At 40.7% G+C, this 13,807-nt stretch overlaps 1 protein-coding gene across 1 annotated transcript in view; it reads left to right on the forward strand.

Moving 5' to 3' along the window:
• Window positions 1–13,807, forward strand: part of wwox (WW domain containing oxidoreductase) — a 129,380-nt gene that overhangs the window by 3,136 nt on the left and 112,437 nt on the right. The window contains exons 2-5 of the mRNA XM_029434280.1: window positions 1–42; window positions 324–381; window positions 485–654; window positions 9,495–9,601. The exon at window positions 1–42 is cut by the window's left edge and continues 23 nt beyond it. Of these exons, the coding sequence (XP_029290140.1) occupies window positions 1–42; window positions 324–381; window positions 485–654; window positions 9,495–9,601 (377 nt within the window). The remainder of the gene's footprint in view (window positions 43–323; window positions 382–484; window positions 655–9,494; window positions 9,602–13,807) is intronic.

The raw sequence follows: 13,807 nt of genomic DNA on the forward strand, positions 1-13,807 counted from the left end.
GGGAACACCCCAAGACAGGAAAGAAAAAACGTTGTGCTGGAGGTTTGTTTTAGTCTCTTGTTTTTCATAGTCTTACATGCATTTCTTTCTGCTTTAGCATCACACATGTATATACAAGGCATATAGGAACATGTTCAAAATGGCTTTGTATCTAATGGTGTTCTAACCTTACCCTTACAGCCAATGGATTTGAGAGTTACCTTGTTTTCAGTAACTTTGTATGTGAAAGTGATACATAAATATGTTATTCACCTGATGCAAAGTTATTCTTTTGGTTCTAATGCATTCTGGCTGGTAAAGAAAATGTCTTTCTTTCCCCACAGATTTACCGTATGGTTGGGAGCAAGAAACTGATGAAAAAGGACAGATAATTTATGTTGAGTAAGTACATTGATGATTGAACCTCTTTTTAGCCTCACGTGAAATGCTGTACACATATGTACAAGTCTCTGTTATAACATCCTATTTCTTCTGTCATTTTCAGTCACATTAACAAGCGGACCACATATTTTGACCCGCGGCAGGCATTTACAGTAGAAGATGTGGTGGTGAAGCCAAGAAGGTATGATGGAAACACGGCTGCTCTGGAGATCCTTCAGGGTCGTGATTTCTCCAATAAGGTCATCCTCATTACTGGAGGCAACTCTGGCATTGGTGAGTTTCATAAAATCCTAACCCTTTTTTTTCCAATTCATTAATGTTTTTGTTATAGCTAGAAATCATCAGTGTGTAGTAAAGTGTGCTTCCATGATGATACCACTAGGTGGTGATGTTGTATCACACTGTGGTAGAGGGGCAAGATCCTCTCTGCTCCCTGCAAGTCCCCATCTCTCCACAACCAGACATTCATCAACATTAGCTTCCAAAATGATACACTTAGACTCAACAAATCACTCCTTAATACCGAACATGATTGTATTGAAGTTCATTAGCTGGGCTGAATTGGATGTCATTGTTAACTGTAATGAATGGTGTCCATTTGTAGCCAGCAAATGCAGTGCTCACTATATAATGGCCTGGAAACAAATGTATTTCCTCTTTCCTTTAGTTTAAATTAGCACAAGTAGTGGCCATTTGTTCAGACTTGCTGCTTTGTTCGGGATAGATAATGACAGCATGAGGGAAATCAAATAAACATAAAATCGTTAATTGTCTTTATATTCAAATTCTTTGTCCCAAGGAAAGTCACAGCAGTGTAATCGCTGTGTGTGTATTAAGAGATGCAGCACTGTAGTACATTAGATTTACAGCAGCCCGGGGACCTTCACTGAGCTTGTGAACTTGCCTTCCTGACCTTGATGTTCTTCCGTCCATCCGTCTCTTTATCTATATGCATAATCAAGGATTCATTGTATAGAAATAATCCAAATCCAAATGTTATTGTCCTTAAGAAAGTCTTGTTTGATGTATGATTTTAAGTTGTTTGACAATGAACAGTTTAATATTATTACTATTAATATTATTATTAACAGGATTATACAGTATAAACACACATTTACAGTATGATTCTTATAAACAGTGTTGTTATTAATGTTATTTTTAACTACACACTAGGCATCTTTGATCAGCAAGCTGCAGGTTTTTGAATAACTTCTCAACTGAACTGAACTGAACGAGGATGACTGTGTTTTATTTTTTAGGCAGTTTTTTCATGCAGTGTAGAAATTAAAGTCACAATCACAGAACATTCATACAGATAAACATTCAGTTATTGTTTGGGTCCAGGAAACATTAGTGAAAATCATAAGTTGGGGTACCAATAACCAAAACAAAAGTGTAGCATTGGCCATGTTGAAGATGGGAGGAGAGTCTTACAGAACCTGAACCTTGTTAACATTTAAACTGGAAATGGAATTGACTCTCACTGGAATAACTACAGTAAATCCTTCCAGCTTGAAGTTGTGCAAAAGAGAATTCATAATTTTTCAGCAGAATAAAGACCCCCCACTAAAACTCCCCAAATCAAATCATTACAAATCAAATGTAAGAAAGGCCCGTTTGAATTCTAAATAAAAGAAAATGGCCTTTCTGCCAGTTACTACAAGTCCATCATTATCTTAGAGAACAGGGGGGGGGGGACGTGAAAGCACACTGTCACCATTACAAGGTGCTCTCTGAGATGTTCTGACAGATTGCTTGAATATTGTGGATTCTGAAATAAAACGTGTCCTTTTGATCAAAGCTGGTGAGAAACACTTCTATAGGGAGAGTGCAGACAATTACAAATAGCTTTCACCACAAGAGGGCACAGGAGGTCCACGATGATGTCGCTGCCGGGGTATTAAAACGTTATCATATTAAGTGCTTCACATGTGCCGGCTTTTGCCTTAGTTTAAAAACTATATAATGAAAAAGATAATCCACATTTAAGATTTGTTGCGATGTATTTAGCAAATGAAAATTTGTTCATTGTAAAAAAAAAAGCAGCTTTTCTCAAAAGAATGCATCAAATAGCTACAACACATAGACATTTTTATAGTGTGTGAATGCTTAATAAACCCATATTAACATAACCTTTGTTTTACTCTACCACATATTAAATATGCAGAACTCATAATTAACAGTATTCTAATAGTAATTGCTACTACTCGTGTGCTCCTTTGACATTCCACTAGTGAAATGTGGTTATGCCAATTGGTTGGACCCACTTAGCATTTTAATGGCATCAATAGTGTTTTAATCCAAGTGTCAAGGCTATTTCCATTTTCTTCAGTGCTTATTTCCTCCATAGGAAATGTGACATTTTTATTAGTAATGGTGGGATATTATTTAATTAGCAAATTTACATTTCACTTCTTTGATTTAGTTCTTAATGCACACTAACATGAATGCCACATACTATATGAGTTTATTTATGCATGAAATGTCATAGTGTCTGGTTTTGTGACCAGCCATGAGGCTCCATTGCAATAGTGCTGGGAGGCGAGATAGTAATGCGGTTTGTCTTGCCGATGTGATCACTGCGCTTGGTTCACAACATTAGTCTTCCTCTCTCTGCTTTCTTTTGTAAATTAAAAACCAGTACCAACCTGAATGGTGTTTTTAATTGTGATAATGGAAATGAATGATCTCAGTTTCTTTCCCCCCTATTTCTACTTCTCTCCCTCTCTCTCTCTTCCCTCTAAAGGTTTTCTTACTCTTATAGACCTGTGGTTGTACACCTGTACCTCTGCATTGATTCCTAAGCGGCTTTGACCCAGGCCTGAGCCTCCTATCCATCCCCATTACACACTCCTGCTCTGGCTCTAATTCCCCTCCTATCAACTAACTCTCAGGTTATTTACTGGGGTCCGTGGAACAGTTGTCCTTAAAGGGCCATTGTCGTGATATTCCTGGCATCCACTGTGTTCAGAGACTAAATACTTTCTTTCTTAATCTAAAAATAAATACACATCCTTATTTTTAAAAATGTTAATCTAAAAACATCTTATTGTTTTTCCACATTAATCTTCACATCTGAAAAAACTGCATTTAACGTGTTCTGAAAAATGTTTTTCTGTAGAGGCATGACTACATTTGTATTATGCTCTCCGTGCACATGCAGTCATTTTTTCCCTGTAACATGTCTTTTGGGACCTATGTGTAACTACATATATATGTGTCCCCCTACCTGGGGAGCACCGTCAGTCTCTTAGGCTCTTGCAGCAGGTGCCATGTTGTCAGCATAAGGTATGTTGAGTAGCGGTCAGAAATAACATATTGGCCCTCTGTCTCACTTAAATAAAACATTCAGGTTGACACAACTATCTTCCATGTGCTATTTTAATCGCAGTACATTATGTCTGATGTGTGACAGAAAACCTATGTTTATTATTATTATTATTATTATTATTATTATTATTATTATTATTATATTATGATTATTATTATTTCTGTTTCTATTTCTAAAACTTCCAACTTTTTAAAGTGTACATGTTCTTATATTCTACATTTGCAGTGTTTATTCTTTTTATGTCGACATGTTTAGAATTTTATCAGAACTTTTTTGGCCTTTTTGCCCAGTGGCTCGTTGTGAAGCAATACCTGCAGTTGCAAAGCTCTACTCAATCTAAATGCACGCACTAAATTCCACATGGTAGTGTTGTTTAGGGTCAGGGTCAATGCTGTAATAAGAAGCAGAAAAGACTCAGGCGGTCCAGACAGGGAATAGCAAGGATTTGTAAAGGAGCGCTTCATAATGTTTCAGTATCTCTATGCATCGCCTCTGCAGTGTTTTAGGACTTTGAATGTTATTCTTATTCATGAAAGACTAACATTGTTCTATGTTTGTGTTGATCCCAGTGTTGTGTCGGGAGGATTAAGTGTCAGGCCGGTGCTCTCCTCTCTCTGGATGGAGAGATCCCTAAGCATATTCAGTGAGTCGCAGAGCTGGGGGAGCCTCTGTGTGCAGATTAAACCCATAGCCTAGCTTTGTGGCTGATCATTAGATTGAGGCAGATTTGTTAAGCATAACTGCCATTAAATTGGCTGCAAAGCTCTGGTATTTACTGCGCTGCTGTTTATGAATAAGGACCCCCTTAAAGACCCGCGCAGCGATGCGTTAAACCCGAGCCGCGGTAAGGAGGGAAATGCATTATTCATAGTGGGAGGAATTAGATGGATAAAAAGATGTTCCTGGTGAGGGTGGCATGCGGTGCCTGTGTCTCAGTGTGTGTGTGTGTGTGTGTGTGTGTGTGTGTGTGTGTGTGTCACTGAGCATCTCTGAGTGGCTGTGTGTGGTTTAGATGACATCCAGAGTGCATCTGTGTTTATATTCAGGAGTCTGATAGTATTTTGTCTGTGTGTGTGTCTGCTGGGGGAGCGGCCGGCCCGCGTCCTGCTCTGTCTCCTCTGTGTCGGCTTGTGAACTGAGCCACTGAGGAAATCGAAGGGAGAGTTGAATTCTTTTTTTCAACAGGCATTTCATGTCCTCCCTGATGAATGTGTTTATTGGCTACATAATGAGAACCAGTTATGGTTGGTTAGTCAAATTATTTAACTTTATTAACCTTGGATGAAATTTGCTATGCAGACCCAAACTGGTGTAACATGCAAAGAGTATTATGCTGGAGGCCAGAAGGGTTCAATAATGATTACAGCTCTAATATAATAGAAGTGAAGTGGTTAGCGAGAGAGGATGGAATACATATATGTGCTTAAAGGCTGTAGGTAAAATAAAACGAAAGGGTACTGGGTTATTGTGTGTAGTCAAGTAGTTTATAGACCTATCGAGTTTACAGTCTGCGGATGATGAGGGGATGAAAGTTACATGATGGGGGGGATTTTGATGACAGTGATGAAAATAGCCCCAATGCTCAGGAGATATGCGTGTGTGAGGTCTGTGTTTATCCTTGTTCATGTGTGTGTTTATCAAGTTTACTGGCCCCTCGGTGTGTGTGTGTGTGTGTGTGTGTGTGTGTGTGTGTGTGTGTGTGTGTGTGTGTGTGTGTGTGTGTGTGTGTGTGTGTGTGTGTGTGTGTGGGGTAGCCAGGTAAGGCTGGCTGCAGGGGTGACCAGTGCGACGTGAGGCCATGATGAGAGATTGTGTTGGGAGTTGGAGGTTGACACAGAGGGTCAGAGGGAGAGAAGGGGGCTGGGTGGGTACTAGATAGGGCTGCATGGATGGTGTCACAGCAAGGGGGGGGGGGGGGGGGAGCCAAAAGGGGACAGGGAGGGGTAATAGAACTACTCCAGTGCTCTCGCCTGGAACAGCTCAACCTTGGGCTGTAATTACTAACCATACATCCCACTTTTGGGGTGACATCTCCCTCTTCTTGGCCTAATGGTGGGGAATTAGAGGGGATCTTAAATGTCAGAAAGAGTGTGTGTGTGTGGGGGACAAGACATACACAGCAGCAGGAACAGGTGCTCTCATCACTGAGTGTGTCTGACTGTGTTCACTCATTCACTACTTTCTCTATAGAATACACTTACCAGTTTACTCTGGAGTGACCTGTGAATTTATATTTTGGACAGGTGTAATCAGTAAGCAGAAAGCAGTGATAATACAATGAACAGAGGAAGAACCTTTATTTAGCTAAATATATGCACATAAACATGCACTAAGTGGCATTAGTAACACAGAAAGAAGTCTTGGCTGTCAGGATCACATGCTTAATATCCATAGTATAAGCATTGCATTATTGTTTCGTATTTACAATGTTCTTGCATGATATATTTCTCAGGTCCCCGACTGCTTTTTATTTATTTTTTAGAGACGCATGAGGCAAGGCGCCATGCTTGAAACGTGTTGCAATGTTACTCTACTCTGCCGAACAAAGACTTTTTGCGTTTTTCACGCCACTGTGTATTTATGCACATAGTTATCATAATACATTTTCTCCCTTTTCTGCATTTGACAGCCATCCTCCTTTTTTTCCTCGTATTATCTGCCCGATCTAGGGAAACTTTTCCCACAGTTTATTTAAGAGTCCAGGATCTAGAATCATGACACTCAAATAAGATTGCTGACACTAAACATAGTGCACTAATTAGTAAATGGGAAGATGTTTCTGACACGGCCATCGAGTTAGAATGGGATGAGATACGATCTTGGGGTGGAATTTAGTAAGTGACAGTGCGGTGGCATCATTGGACCAGAGGGCGGGAGACTGCAGCTTGCACGTGATCCACATAACCCGAAATAAATCTACAAAATCATAAACACCAAACCAACCAATGCATTTCTATGCATAAATCAAGTTGACTGCACCAAATTAAACCAGTCAGAGATACACAGACATAAACAGTGTAATTACCAGTCACATATTTATCATATTATTCATTGCTTCAGAAATATAACACACAAAATATCTTTATGTTGTAATGTTATAATGCCATATAATTCATTGGTGTGAGTGATATATGTAGTCTCTTCATGATCTGTGTTTCTCTTGTGGTTTTATTTTCCAGCACAAATTGAGCTCTGTCGAAAGGGGATTGTGGGAACCTTGTCTGTTTACCCACAGGTCTTGTAATGATCTGAATTGACTTCTGTTTGCCCAATTGTACTACGGAGCTTATTTTAGTTAAATGCCTCTTTGGATGCCGATCAAGAGAGAGAAGGAGCAGGCGGCTCCGTTTGCCAAATAAACACGTTTACTGACGAGGCTGGTAATGATCTCATTACATTGAGCCAATACACCTGTGTACGAGGGGGATCCAGAGAGGGGCGGCGGGCCAGGGAGGACAAACAAAGCGTGAAATCACTAAATCACACTCATTATTGGGGGATATCAGTAGGGCCAGGATCCTAATGTACCATGAAGAGCATTCACTGCTTAATGGACATTTTACACATTTTTTTATGCATTTTATACATTACACTAAAATAAATTCTGAGCCACTTACTGTATTTTTGTTGCGTTGTGAATCTTCAGATTGAACAAGCACACAATCAACGGCTCTGCTTTAACAGGGCTGAATAGTGTTATCTTTATCTCCCAGCTTTTAAAAGATGCTTTTTGAACACCTCGTTTTTATCATGTCGGATTTGAAAAAAAGAGCCTGAAAGATAATTGTAGCCCAGCATAATAGTTACGCCTCCTGTGTGTTGTAAAACAGCTTATGGCGTCTGCCGATCCAGCAGAGCAAAAGAAACCCCTGTCTGACCTCTTTCATGTTCCACCGTTGGCATACAATGCTGAAACAGACTCTCGTTGTTGTACACCTGACCAGGAACTCATTTCAGTGCGGCCCTCTCTACCGGCAACACTGGTGAGAGGGCGGGGAGTCTCTGTTACAGCAACGCCACTCTCGTTATTTCACAATTAATGTCAAGCCCTTGTTATTTGTCATTGGAAATACATGGCTTCTGTGCTGCTGCTGTTGTTGCTGCCATATTCTAATTTGTTCTCCATTATGGAAAACACTGGTGTCGATTAATTTCACTTTCATGGTTTGTACACACAACAAGTGAGTGTGAGGTGTTGTTGTTTACCAGCAGCCAGTACTCTTGTCCAATATATAAAGGCTTGAAAAAAAAGCTTTTAAATGATGGCATGTTTGGAATCCTTTAAAAAAAAAAAGAAAGAAAAGAAAGACATTAGCAAATGTAGCTGCTCCTTATGGATCGTTTCTGTAACATATATTTTGAATATGCTTTAATCTTAATACAAGACATGTATTAGCATTTCAGAGTTTACTACTATTATTTGTATTATTAGTGTTTAGATTAAATTATAGTGAAAACATAGACATTTTGTATGACATTGAGAATTTGTTTCTTATAGCCGGCTGCTCCACCTGCAAATTCAAAGTGCATATTTACTCCGGGAGTCACACCGCTCGTTCTTTTCCTGTCATGTTGTTTTTATTTTCAATTCCATTTCCTGTAAGTGAAATGATCTCCGCTCTCAGCCACAGTCCCCTCCATTACACCTAATAAGGTGTCATATAATTTAATTCCATGCTTCACTTGTCAGAGAGGGCTTCGAATCCGACTCCAATTTTGAGTTTTAATAGATATTAGTCCTTAACACTCTCCTCACAATTAGGCCTCCCAGTTTTGCTCTTAATGAAAATCAGATTAAGACATATAATCTAATTACAATTCATATTAATCCACCCTCTGATACACTCTGCCTCTCAGACCCTATTTGCCACTATCAGTTATTGTGCCCGTCATTTTGTCAATCAGGACTCTCACACTGTACACGGTATATATGTGTGTGTGTGTGTCTGAGGTCTGGGGTTTGTATTGACTGTAGAGTTGGGAATGAAAAGTGTGACGCTGCCGTTGAACTTTGAAGGATAGTAAATGTCACAGGAAATAAAAATACGGTGAAGGAAAAAAACATTAATCTCATAAATTAATTCAACCTATGGGTGGAAATGACCCATTTAGACTTGTAATGTTGAAATGAAATTCTGCCCCTCTATCTTCAGTTTTTGTCAGTTTTATCGTGACTACATGATTTGGATGGAGCCATGACGTAGTCTTGGACTGATAAATTCTGTGTGTATCCGCGGACCTAGTTTCATGGGAGAAACGTTCTTATCAGAGGCACTTTGATGTGCTGAAATATCACACCAAGGTTCAGTTTGAATGTCATGTCTGTTCGATTGTTCGTCTGACGCTCTATTATGAGCCATGTTTTCATAATTACTGCCAGCACTCCTATAATTCACAGCATAATTAACAGCCAACCTCCCTTCCTCTAACTGAGTATGAGCTGCGATACCTTCTTGAGAGCCGGCGGTCAGATCCAAAACTTTATCTAAGCAGAGAGGAGGAAGTCCACAATAATTCAATCAGTTTCATCACTTCAGAGAGAAATGATTAACTCCCCCTACTAGAGCACTGGGTTACTCAATGAAAGAAATTATATAGAAAATTGATAGGGATTTTAACTTGTACCCCCACCAACCCCCACCATCACCACCCCCAACACCCCATTAGATTCAACCCCTGAGAATCAAAGTTATCTTGAGAAAAAACTAATCTTTGAAGCATTGCTCGCTCTTATTCTTTCCCCCCCCCCCCCTGTTTCTCTGTCTCCCTGATCATGTCTCAGGCTTTGAGACAGCCAGGTCTTTTGCTCTTCATGGCGCCCATGTCATCCTGGTGTGTCGAAACCTGTCCCGGGCCAGCAAGGCAGCTGGCCTCATTCAGCAGGAGTGGGTAAGTGGCAGTCGAACCTTCAAGAACCCCTCAATTATGCTTGAAATTAACCCTTTAAAGTATAAGCGTAGCGATGTCAACAGTTTCCATGAAAAGACCTGAAGTGAATTGATCCTGCTTAACATGTATTGTCTTGTGATCCAAAGCTTATTCAGCTTATTTCTCTGAACTTAAGTCTTTTCTGTATATACGAGACCTATTTTATGTCTGTCTGTCCTGGTAAAAGGATCCCTCCTCTTCCTGAGGTTACTCTTTGTCTTTCTTCTGTCAAGGTGTTACTTTTCTTTTTTTAGACCCTCGATTCAGTTTTTCTTTTACCAAATCAAGAATGTAAATATAGAGGGTGTTGTAGGTTGTTCAGATAGCATATCTCTCTGAAACTAAATTGTGATTTGGGGCCATATAAATAAAATTCACTTGACTTGTTTCCATGTGAACAGTGGCTGTGTGACACAATTTATGTTACATGTTACATTAATTCACACGTCACTGACATGAAATAAATTATGCAAATATGATCCACATATTCAGGTATCATCTTGTTAAAGTAACTGCACACTTCCCAGAAAAGAGGAAGACACTTATGTATGGGTGTCTATGCTTAGAGAGAGAGAGAGAGAGAGAGAGAGAGAGAGAGAGAGAGAGAGAGAGAGAGAGAGAGAGAGAGAGAGAGAGAGAGAGAGAGAGAGAGAGAGAGAGGAGAGAGAGAGAGAGAGAGAGAGAGAGAGCATCTGATAATTACCTGAGATTATTGCTCTAATATCGCTGCGCTTGTGACGCGTCCCCAGATTTACGAGTGTGGGAAAATAAACAAGTGAAATGTGGGTGCTGGAGCAGAAAGAATAAGCCATTAGCACTGGGTTGATTACAGAGAGCAGGACTTGAAGAGGAAGGAGAGTGAGTGCTCAGCGCAGATATGGAGAAAGAGAGAGAGAGAGACTGAGAGGCAGGAAAACAGGGGGAGCGAGAGAGGGAGACAAACGCCTTTGAGCTAGAGTAGATCTGCAGTGTTTAAACTCACCCATGTCTCTAATTGAAGTATGCCCCTGGGGCTGTCAGTGCTGCGCCACAGTGCGAAATCCAGTGTACAAATCTATTACTGTAGCTGCTTTGTCTAAATGAGTGAGGCAAAGCTCCGATCTAAGCGCCAGATTTTGGAGTCAAATTGATTTCCAAGCTTCACACCTGCCACAGAATTATCCAAGATGTTGTTAAATGTTTGTGAATGAACAAATGGAAGCTTCTTAGAATTGCTTCAAAAGATTAAATGACTGGTGACTTCTGCAGTATAAATGTTACATGTGCGGATTGTCAGGAAATGAAATGATTGAGTTCAGACAGTTCTGTATCGTTCAAATAGAGCACGAGTGGTGAATTAGCATTCCCTAAGCCCACTCCATATTTCCTTCTAAAGGAATACCCCTGTTATAGGCTAATGAATAAAAGTCACAATATCAGAATAAATCTTTGCCGCAAATTCTCCCCTCTGGCGACATTATTAATAGATTCAGGAGAAGAATAGAGAGGAGGATTAATCTTTAAGATGATGGATGGACTCTGCTCGCCTTCCCATGCTCCTGCGTTAAGGTCATTTTGATAACAGGGTATATTTTGGGGTCCTCTGTACAAAAGGTCATCATATCTACTTCCAGGTCCCTCTCAGAGTTCCGCTCTGGCTGCCAGAAGAGGAACTGCTGTCCCGATTGCACAGGACCTTTGACCTTTAACTACCTGCTTACTATTACTCTGAACTCTCTCTTTCTCTAACTCTCTGGCTGTGTGGGCAAGCGTTGCTGTTCAGAGGTGAGAGTGGTGGCTCATCCGCAGCGCAGGGCGGTGCCGTTCAGAGTGGCGTCGTGTACTGACAGTGGGTATAATAGTGGGGTCAGCGATGGATAATGGGAAGGTCAGAACAGCCACTGGCTGTTAGGAAGTGCAGGGTCAGAGGGCTTATCCTTCCCAGCCGATCAGACTGTGCTCTGCCAGGAACGAATACAGTATAAACAGAACAATACACTGTACAGAAGATTTCTGTTACCTCTACTTAATCTTTATCTAATATATGAAAGTATTTGTTTTCAGGCATGGCGATAAGGAATACCTTTCACAAAATATTTACTCTATGAGTTTTCTGATAAATAATCAGCCGTAATGTGGATATAATGACTAAGTTGCAATAGAACAGCTAGAACAGTCTGGTAAGTTCAGAAAAAAGATATCACTTTACTGTAATGCAGCTTTTATAACCAGGAAAAGACACTTATTCAATATTACGATGTAGAAAATCTAGTCTTATAACACAATATCGGTATAACATCGATATATTGCCCAGTCCTAATTTGTTCTCTTCACCAGTACATGCTTGACATTATAGAGCTTCTTTGGCACTTTAGACATTGTAATACCTGTTTGTGTTTTTGCTGACTTTTTATCATGAAATTAGATTCTTGCTGTGTTTATGCTACATACTGTTTTCATGATGGGACTTCAGCTCCGTCTCCACCACAGGCCTAATCTGTGCAGAATGTGTTTTTTTCTCTCCCTCTATTCGGGCTTCGAGGCTCATTAGGGGAGTTTAGAGAGGCGGAGAGGGGATAAACATTTACCTTATGATTGTGTTTTACAATAAGCCTGATGCTGGTTGCCTTTATAGAGTTCAAAGGGGGCTGTTTTTACAGGCTGTGTTGAAGCCACAGTACAACCAGGAGGGGATTAACCAGCTGATGGATGCTGGGAGAGACGGAGGGATAGCAGAAGATAGATATATAGAGAAAAAGGAAATGCCAAAATGAGATACAGCAGATATGTTTAGAGAGCCAAAATGTTGTGGATTATAATATGTTTTTGCATCTTATTATTATTATTATTATCATATAGACTCCCTCTGCTAACTGCAAATGTTTCAGCCCTGCAGCTCTTGTCCTCTGCCCTATGACTTAACTACATGCTATTTTCCCACAGCCCCTTACCTATCCATCTCCTATTCCGCTCACAGTACAGGCAGGTTAAGTTGCTGGTTAACAACCAAAGTGTTGCCTGCGTGCCAGAGATTTATTTTTCCTGATTGCCTTTAAAATTCTGCTTATCTTTGACTCCAATGTCTCCCTCAGAGAGCTGTAATGGACTCCCCTGAGATACAGTGGGCCAACCAAGGCCGTTGGCCCTTGAGTAGAATACAATACACACTCGTGCGGCATGGTCTTATTTTGTAATTTCTTTCCTTTAAAAAAAATCCAAAATGGTTATTTCCCCCACTGCCCCTTTCTACAACACATGCTAATGAGATGCTTTGTAAGGGCGTTAATTAGCGAGCTAGTCACTGATTGCTGTGCTTGTTTTTGTTGTGTGTGTGTGTGTGTGTGTGTGTGTGTGTGTGTGTGTGTGTGTGTGTGTGTGTGTGTGTGTGTGTGTGTGTGTGTGTGTGTGTGTGTGGCATGGGGGTATTAATATGGCTGCGTGCCGCTGAGGAGAGTTTTGTCAGGGTCTGCTCTGGAACCAATTAGGCTAAAGCTCAGTGTCCACTGAGGCTGCTGGGAGAAAAAAAAAAGCCTGCTGCTTGCAATGTCAAACAGCAACATTAACACAGGCCAGAGAGGCAGAGCGAGACAGGCGGGCTGAGAGCCGATAAGCAGCGGTCACTCATTCAGGCAGACTGTTTCTCTGCTAGATATGAAATCAGACAAAGAATACGTTCGTACCCTGTGTAACAAATCTATTAGCGTCTTGTATTTTACGTGAACTGCCTTGAAATTTACTTTTGAAAGCAGAGGTAGAAAAAGGTCTTTAAAGACAGACGGAAAGAAGGTAGTGACTTCTTGAAGATGTCAGTTCATTAAATTGTGTTCCCATACCTGAGAATGTCACACGTTTATGTGTCATGGCCTATGTACAGTAGTATGAGGTGGTTCTGGATGAGTCCCATGATTCTTATAGAAATCGACTTTCTTACATGACTGTGACATGCATACATTCAGACCCCTTTCTATGCCACCACACTCCTTTAACCCGAATCACACTTGTTAGCACAGGAAAAAGGGTGCATATGTGTGTCTGTGTGTGTGTGAATGCATGTGTGCCTGCATTCATCCGTTTTCCCGGTGCATAACCTCCTGTGTCAGTCTGACAGGCCCTGTGCCCCGCTGGCCACCATGCCATGCCACGCTCTCCCCACTGAGGCCAACAGGAAGTGACACATGTGAAATGCTG

This window comes from Cottoperca gobio, chromosome 6 (genome assembly GCF_900634415.1).
Source record: "Cottoperca gobio chromosome 6, fCotGob3.1, whole genome shotgun sequence".
Classification (NCBI taxonomy): Eukaryota; Metazoa; Chordata; class Actinopteri; order Perciformes; family Bovichtidae; genus Cottoperca; species Cottoperca gobio.